Below are 9,387 nucleotides of genomic sequence, written 5' to 3'. Positions count from 1 at the left end.
AAAAAAAAAAAAAAAAAAAAAAAAAATATATATATATATATATATATATATATATATATATATATATATATTTATTAACTTGACTGCTACATTTACACAAAGTTAATATTCACGTCATTTGAATACTAATTAAGCATAGTATTAACATTAATAATACAAACACAAGCAGTTAACAAGCACTGTTAGAATGAACAACATCTACCTCGATAGAAATGTAATGTTCCCAGAGCGTTCTCCGAATGTTAACACATTCAATCTCTCAAAATCTCAGCAGAGGAGGAATAAACAACCAGCTTCACTTATTACTAACCAGTTTGTCTAAAAAAAGTTATTTAGAACAGAGGTTTAGAAGTTGAATGTTTCATTTAAAGTCACCATTAATGTGATCAGTGTTTGCATTAGTTAGGCTCTTGACCCTTGACATTGCAACATTAGTGTTTGATTTTTTTTTCTGGCTGTTGTAAATCTGTGCTATAACAAAATAATTGTTGTCATTTTAGCGGCCACAGTGTCTTGTTTCCTACTCAGGGAACCATGGTTGCATACGTAATCTGAGACATCACCTGTCTGACATTTTCACCATCAGCCTTATTCAAGTCATGCAATTTGGAGGACCATCATCGAGTGTAACGTTGAGCCTCTGCTATATTAGACTTCAAAGTCGCGTTTATAGCCTTTAGAGCTTGCATTTCTATCTCCATCAGGGATAACCGTTCGTCATGAGAGTTAACTTTGACGATTAGCTGTTGCACAGAAGTTACTAAACTGTCCACCTTGGCCGAAGTGAGCTCTGTAGTTTTCTCAATCTCCGAAACCTTTAAATGCGTTTGATCGAGTTTCAAGCCAAGTGCATGGATAGCTTCGAGCACTTCCGAAGTATTCTCGGAATCAGGTTTCGCACCGACTCGATTCCTTTTTTGAGCTGGAGAATCAGTTTTTTGGGGTGTTTCAGGCAGACTAGGGAAATCGGCCAGGCAAGGGGGCTCCATAACGGACTCACGAGCAAGTTCCATCTCGTTAGCATCAGCATTGTGAGGAGAGGAGTGTTTCCTACTTCTCCTTTTGCCAATCCAAAATGTTTATTTCTTCAATACCATTAAGATGTAAGAGGTATCTTCATATTAAATAAAATAAAATAAAAGCTGGGACGTAATTTCCAGCTGCAAACTCCACGTCTACCAAGGACAGAGAAAAAACATGTCTGACTAGAAGGACGCCATCTTGGAACCCCCAATGGATGTCACCTTATTGGGACAATAAATCCCTCCCTACACGTACCCTAACCCTACCCGATACTTTAAGTTCAACTTTTAGATTATTTCCTTCATTATTATTGAAAATACATGTCATTCTGATGTGATATCTGATTTGAAAAGGTAAGAAAAAGTTTGTCAAAACAAAGATTTGAACACCAGTCGATCGTGTCAAACACAACATGTACTTCACCATCTGCACCACACTGGAGCTGTTATTAGACGATAGTCTTTTGTAATGCTTTGTAATCACACGCTGATGGGTGGAGTTAGTGTAAATAACCTCTGCCAACAAGGCGGCCTATTTGCACTTGTAAATAGACCATTTTTATTTGTGAACTGATGTTCAGCTGTTCTTTTTAATAGTCAACTTATTTCCGGGTCATCATCAAAATAAAACTTTATAAATTAAACATTGTTTCTAGTTGATCTAAAATAAAATATGCTATATAAATAAATATTCTCCGTGAGATCAGAGCCCAAAGCTTGTGGCTAGTAGTGTCCGGACCGGAGTTTGAACTGTGAACTGATGTTCAGCTGTTCTTTTTAATAGTCAACTTATTTCCGGGTCATCATCATAAAAGCCCTGTAAACATTGTCACAGTCATGAATATACATCTTTCATTTCATCAAGTTGAATGCTCACTAAAAACTGACAGTCATCACGTTTTCAAGCCATTTCATGTTTCATTTTGACATGACACAAAGCAGTGATATCTAAGCAGGAGAGTTGCTTACTTACATTATAATTAGTCAATAACATATAAACGGGAATCACCCACGAGCTCTCCCGCAAGCCGTCCCAGCGCAGCGCAGGGGAAAGATTTAACTCTATCGCTTTGTTCCAAGTAACGGGGGCATCCCGGGGCATGAAATTGGCAGTGTAGGAGGGGGTAGTGACGCTGGGTGTAACTAAAAAGGTACCATTGTCCGGTGAGGTCTGGTTGGGGAGTTACGGAACGGTCTCAAATCGCATAATCTTATTAACTGTTTATCTCCTGAACAGCAACTTTCTTTACCACGTTATTCATTGTCAGTCCCGCCGTGCAGTCAATTTCACTGGTTAAGGTTAGGGTCAGGTGTGGGGTAGGTTTAGGGGTTAGCATTTTTGTAGCATAGTGTAGGAAATCAACACTTTAATTGACACAACCAATAAAAACTTTAGAATCAGCTGTGGGGTGGAGTTTGCACTGAAGTGGATTGTGGGAAAAAATTGCGCATGCGTGTCATGTGCCTGTCTGTCAATGGGAGGAAGCCACGCCCTATTTTGGAGCTCCCACCCCATTGTGGAGATCTCCAGGCTGCAGTTATACCCTTCTCTAAAATACCACAGCACAATACAATACCAACTGATTCAGTGCTTTCTGATAGTGGCACCTGGTGGCCGAGGTTGGTACTGCATGCTAATGCTAGTTTAGCTTTTTTTCCCCCTTTTGTTGCCTTGTGGAGAAAAATAATAGTTTTTGAAGAGATAAAGTTTTAGGAGAGAGAAAAATCGCAAATGGCTGCAATATAACAAAGAGTGAAAAATTTAAGGGGGTCTGAATACTTTCCGTACCCACTGTATATATATATATAATATGGCTCCTGTTAATGTTGCTAACATCTGAAAGTTTGGATGCATATTGATTTATAAGCAGAAAGACAAATATCATGAATGTGTAGAAAGAGTTCATGTGAATATAATTACCTGCACAGTATGCTGAATTAAGTTTTAGGAGAGAGAAAAATCTAGAACTTTAGCTCAGGAAGGATCTGATCATTTATATATATATATAAAAAAAATTAATAAACACACACACACACACACACACATATATATATAACAGTATATTCAGCCTGAACAATTAAAACATTCATAACAATATGTTGTTCTTCATAACCGACACATTTGTACATAGAATCTGAAAATTGTACATTTGTAAACTGCACACTTTTAAATAACATATCTGTACATTCATTTAAACAATATTTCTAAACTATCTTTCTACTTCTGTATATGCGTTATTTAATTGTCTGTTTTTCTTATATTAGTGTTATATTTCTAACTCTACGGTGTAATTCCTATGTACGTCTGCACTATCATGGATGTCTGCTCTATGTTTGCACTTTCTTCTGCACGGGAAGCTCCTGTGGTCAAGTCAAATTCCTTGTGTGTGTAAACATACTTGGTAATTAAGCTCTTTCTGACTTCTGACTTCTTGATGATAATTAGTTCATTCGTTACATCAGTATCATTCAGTTAATGGTATTTGCTAACATATTTTTTTTCAAATTACAAACCCTAAAAAAGTAATATATTTTAAAATGCCTTTATTTCATACTAGTTCAAATCTATTAACATTTTATTTACTTTATTGTCTATTTACTGACATATCACTTAATACTTACTGATATACAAATTATAATTAAACTTTTTTTTGGAGTACTACTTGTGCACAATGCACATTTCTCAATATTTAGCCTAAAATGTATTTTAATGTCACTATTTAAAAGAAAGAAGGAAAGAAAGAATCTAAAGGTGACTACTATCACTCAATCTCCTTGCAGTCAGAATCTGTGAACAATCATACCATCACACTCATGCATCGCCCTCGAAAATGAAAATGTCTGCAATGATCCACAAACATTCAATCAAAACACAAATCAACAGAGGAAATATCAGACTACATTACCAGCTGGGCTCGTCTCTGGTGTGACTGTTGTATGAGTGCTGCTGATGTTAGTAACAGCTGAAAAAAATAATGACTGATATCAATGAATCAGCAATCACACAAATAAAACAGAGGCTTTCAGGCAGATTTCTTTGACCCTAGCAACACATGATTGCTGAAATATGATTGGATAAAAGCTCTAACATAAACATACACTACTGGAAGCACTACAACCAAGAGAAAAGCTGTGAAATGAAGAGAATAGACTATTGGAAATAATTTAATACACATTTATTCGAAAAATATATTAAAACTAAGTCACTGCTTCTGATAGTGTTTAGGACAGCAGAAAAGGCTTTGCTGGCCCTGACTGCCCACTATTGATATAAAAAAGTTTTGGCAGTGACATAAATTTTGTGTTTTGCAAAATTTGCTGCTTAAGCTGGACTGTTGTATGAGTGCTGCTGATGTTAGTAACAGCTGAAAAAAATAAAGGGCTGATGAATATCAATGAATCAGCAATCAAACAAATAAAACAAAGAGTTCATGTGAATATAATTACCTGCACAGTATGCTGAATTGCAGAAAGTTGGTCTAACCAGCTCATAGACATAATAATTGCCTGGACAGGCTTTGACTTTAATGGGGTAAGACCCGAAAAAGCAGCAGTAATTGCTCCAGTGACCGCAGATATCTCGAGTGACGACTCCATCTTCAACTGTTGGGTGTCCACCACGAATCCACAGTGGGACAGCAGTGCCACAGCTATACCGAGCAACACACGTGTCTGGGATCTGAGCGCTCAAGTTGTTAATGAAGAGACGATACCAGCTGCTGGAGGTGAGATCACTGTCACACTTGTAGGAGCTTGATAGGCGACTGCTGTTGGCTCTCCATGGATCGTCCAGCACAGTGTAGTTGTAGCAGGGGTCAATGGAAGAATACACTACAAAAAATAAATAATAATAATAATAAAAATAATAATAATCCCATAAAAATCTGTATTTTTCTGGCATTAGGAAAACAAATATGTTAAATAGAACAGTACTGTTGAATTAAAAGCAAAGATAATCTGAATAAAAAATTGACAATGAAAACAGTAATTTCATTGTAAATTGCCTTAAACAATAAAGAAAACAAAACAACAACTAATATTTATGCTGTGTTAATAACGTGATTACAGTATCACTGTGAACTTCATTTGAGTCAACTAAACAAATAATATTTCTGTACATAAAATTAATCTAAACACTATGTGTATCTGAAACTCTTAGGCTTAGGGTTTCAGAATCTGGCAGTAAGTTTTGGGAGTTCATTTTTAGTCCATCTTCTATCCTAAAAAGTCTGTCTTGCAGAGATTGACTAAAAATGAGCTGCTAAAACTTACTGCCAGATTCTGGAAGATAAATTCTCCAAAACAGTGGTATAAGAGGATGTGGTGCTGGACCTTCAAGAGTCACTCTCAACTTTTCTGTATATAAAGCCTATAAAAAGTAGTCTTTGTGTATTTCACAACACTTCAGCATGTTATTCTTATTAAGTGAGTGTCATTTTTTAGGATATTTTTACCCAAGCAAAATCTCTGAGAACCTGACACCTTGCACTTCTGGAGACTCCAGGAAGGTTGCAGTTCTGGAAAATGGTGGAACTGGAGACTAAATGGTTCCTGATGGTTTTACGCCTAATTCTTCACATTAATTCTTAATTATTTTGCAGTTAACATGCATCTTTTCTTCTCTACCTGTTTTTTTCTGACCCTGCTGACTCATTGAGCATTTTGCTGTCCAATGGTCACGTCTTAACTTTTCAATTTCTGTATTGCATTAGTTTTGAATATTTCTCATGGGCATTTAATAATTTTTGACTTTTCAGTCTGAGTTAAATCACTTTTTTGGCTCATTTTATCTGTAAAAGAAAACATGCCTAATAATTCTGCACACCTGAATATAAGAAGTTTTTCACTTCCAGCCTTCATGGACAATACAGTCTCCTTCAGAAATGAAGACAACTTTACTAATCAGCAGAAACGTGTTTATTTCCCCAGATTTAAATTCGAATACAGGTCCAAATGCACAGAAGCTCAACACGCCAATCTACAGATCTGATCATGTACAGTTAAAATACCACAGCACAATACATTACCAACTGACTCAGTGCTTTCTGACAATGACCTGGTGGTCGAGGTTGGTACTGCATGCCAATGCTCCAAAAGATAAAAAATAGCCGAATAATATTTTTTATATTTGATACAATCACACTGGTGTGATAATATGCTCAGTGCCTCACATAACCAGCAGCTAAATTCAAATCTGCGTTCGCCTGGCTGGCGCTGAGCCAGAAACACACAGCTAACCAATCACACATGATTCTGTTGTGACCAATCAGAGGCATTCAGATGAGTCCTCGCTGAAACTCCGGTGTTTTTTTCACTCGCTCGCTGAATGAATTCTGCTCTCTGGCGAATTCTCTCATCAGAAACAAAGTGCAGATGTACGTACGAATGTAAGATATTAATTTCACAGTGTAAACAGCTTCAGTGAATTTAATGGGAGTTTTTGAGAGTGCTTGAATTTTGCTCTCTTTCTGTACAATGAAAGTGCTATAATTAGCAGGGGTGTGGAATCCAGTCACACGACTCGAGACTTGACTCGGACTCGAGTCCCAAATTTGATGACTTGCAACTCGACTCGACATAATTAAAGAAGACTTGAGACTCGACTTAGACTTTGACGGCAATAACTCAAGACTTGACTTGGACTTGAGCCCTGTGACTCGAAAAGACTTTATGATCAGAACAAAGTCGTTATAGACGTGTCCCTGCAGCGTGCTTGCGCTTGACTGACGATAAGCCAAAGACTGCGTTTAGGGAGCGCTAGATATATAGGCTAGTATAAATTAATGGAGTAATAACACAACTTACGACAAAAGAACCGAGATAAGAAAAAAAATATTTCGTCTAGTAGCGATCTCCGCTCGTGAAAAGCGCTGCCCTGCCCGTTTGATCGCCGCCCAGCAGACACACGGAGCGGGCATGAGAAACGAGAGGCGCGGCCGTGATCACTGGTGCTCGCCTCATCATCACCGTGACCGCTGCTGTTAAATATTCCTCACTTCCGCCACAACCCTCGCACTCTGCTTTAATTTTCATTTTTATTTGTAATAAACACCTCTGGGACCTGTTTTTGTCAGATCTCCACTGTTTTTGTTCGATCAGTTACATATTTTATTTGCATGTGCATTTTATTTTATTTAAACCTCCATTAAGTTATGGTGCAACAGGATTAACTATTAATATTAACGATTAAATATAACTTAAATCCAGGATCAAAATGATGGGTTAAAATGTAAACCTGCTTATTTTTAAAGGTTTAAAGTTTGGTGCAACAGAATTATTAGATAAACCTTGATTTAATCTAGATTTTAAATTAATCACTACAAACCATTTAGCTATAATTTGAAGAAGACAAATGCACATTAGGCCTAATGTCTGAAGTGGGCAAGCGGCAATAGGCCTAATGATCATTTAAAATATAATTTGAACAAAATGAGTATTGAATATATAACTATAAAGGCTGCTCATCATTTCTCCCTCTTCACCAGGCACTCATGCCACTTCCATTTCTTTCTGGATAAATAAATGAATTCACGTGTTGTGAATCAGTCTGTAGGACTATAGCGCACATAGCCCCTAAATTTAGCAATCAACTATGCATACTATAAACTTAACATTTAATGTACAACATTTTTTTTTCGATTAAATGATTTTGTCTTTGTTACTCGTAGTTATAAAGTATGGTAGCACAGCATTTTTGAATGATTGTCTTCATGGGTTTGTCTGCATCCATATTGCATGTTTCCTCTCACTTGTAAAGAATGCTTACAGTTATTTCTTCTAGCTCTTTCAAAGCAGTTCTTTCTGCGTTTCCGCTCACATATTTTTAAATCTGCTTCATTGAGGTTCCAAATAATGGCTCATTGGCTTCAATATAACACCTAGAAGCATATATTCTTATGCACACATGCAAAATATGTTGCAGTTGTTATTTCTCTGAAATTAAGTTGTCTTTGCTATTCTGTTTTTTTTCACTGCTTGTCCTATTTTGGCACAATCCCTAAATTGAACTTGAGTAGTTATACTGAGGGCACCCATCTCACATGAAATTTAACTATGTCAAACATATTCTACCTGCCTTCCTGAAATAAATGACTAGAATTTGATATGGTAATTAATACTGAGACACTAATTTGGGCAAAGAGCACTAATGACTTGTTTAAGACTTGAATCTTAAAGTTGATGACTTGCAACTCGACTTGGACTTGTCTGTCTTGACTTGGGACTTGACTTGAGACTTGTCTGTCTTGACTCGGGACTTGACTCCAGACTTGAATGCAAAGACTCGAGACTTACTTGTGACTTGCAAAACAATGACTTGGTCCCACCTCTGATAATTAGTAATGTACAATGTTTTTATTAAATTCACATTAAATACAAATCAGTCGTATTAAAAATATTTAATGGCATGACACCCATATCTGGTGCTTAAGTAAAAAGACGGGTTTTTATGCATATATAGATTACACTATTAGGCTATTTTGCCCATTGCCCATTATAGATCAACTAACATAATAAAGGTGCAAAGGGCATTTACTTACACATATTTGAGAATCGAAATATTTCATAATATAGTAAACACGTTTGAGAATATATCGAATGAAAAGGAAAAACATGGCACCTCATGGCAAATAACTCTCTGAGGATTTGAGAATTAGAATTGTTGCTCTCCACAAAGATGGCCTACACTATACGAAGATCTGTAACACTCTTAAACTGAGTTGCAGTACCTTAGCCAGGGTCATACAGAGGTTTTCTAAGACGAGTTCCACTCGGAACAGGCCTCGCAAGGGTCAATCAAAGAAGTTGAGTCCTTGTGCTGTGCATCAGGTACAGAAGCTGGCTTCAAAAAACAGACGCATGAGTGCTGCCAGCATTGCTTTAGAGGTTGCAGAAGCGGGAGGTCAGCTTGTCAGTGCCATACGCCGCACACTGCAACAAGTCGGTTTGCATGGCCATCGTCCCAGAAGGAAGCCTCTTCTACACAAAAAAGCCCGCAAACAGTTTGCTGAAGACAACCTGTCCAAGAGCATGCATTACTGGAACCATGTCCTGTTGTCTGATGAGACCAAGATAAACTTGTTTGGATCAGATGGTGTCCAGCATGTGTGGCGACGCCCTGGTGAGGAGTACCAAGGAAATTGTGTCTTGCCTACAGTCAACCATGGTGGTGGTAGCATCATGGTCTGGGGCTGCATGAGTGCTGCTGGTACTGGGGAGCTTACGGTTCATTGAGGGAAACATGGATTCCAGCATGTACTGTGACATTCTGAAGCAGAGCATGATGCCCTCCCTTCAGAAACTTGGCCGAACGGCAGTCTTCCAACATGATAACGACCCCAAACACACCGCCAAGATGACAACTGCC

The 9,387-nt window shown here is 37.6% G+C and overlaps 1 protein-coding gene across 1 annotated transcript in view; it reads right to left on the bottom strand.

Annotated features, from left to right (window-relative positions):
* The window catches only part of LOC107572605 (uncharacterized), a gene marked incomplete at its 3' end in the record, with an annotated part of 68,933 nt that overhangs the window by 4,636 nt on the left and 54,910 nt on the right, over positions 1-9,387 (bottom strand). Inside the window, exon 7 of the mRNA XM_016259025.1 lies at positions 3,929-3,985. Within this exon, the coding sequence (XP_016114511.1) occupies positions 3,929-3,985 (57 nt within the window). The remainder of the gene's footprint in view (positions 1-3,928; positions 3,986-9,387) is intronic.

This window comes from Sinocyclocheilus grahami, unplaced genomic scaffold (assembly GCF_001515645.1).
Source record: "Sinocyclocheilus grahami isolate Dianchi unplaced genomic scaffold, SAMN03320097.WGS_v1.1 scaffold1781.1, whole genome shotgun sequence".
NCBI lineage: Eukaryota > Metazoa > Chordata > Actinopteri > Cypriniformes > Cyprinidae > Sinocyclocheilus > Sinocyclocheilus grahami.
Note: the sequence above shows the minus strand (reverse complement) of the source record. Positions and strands in the feature narration are given on the sequence as shown.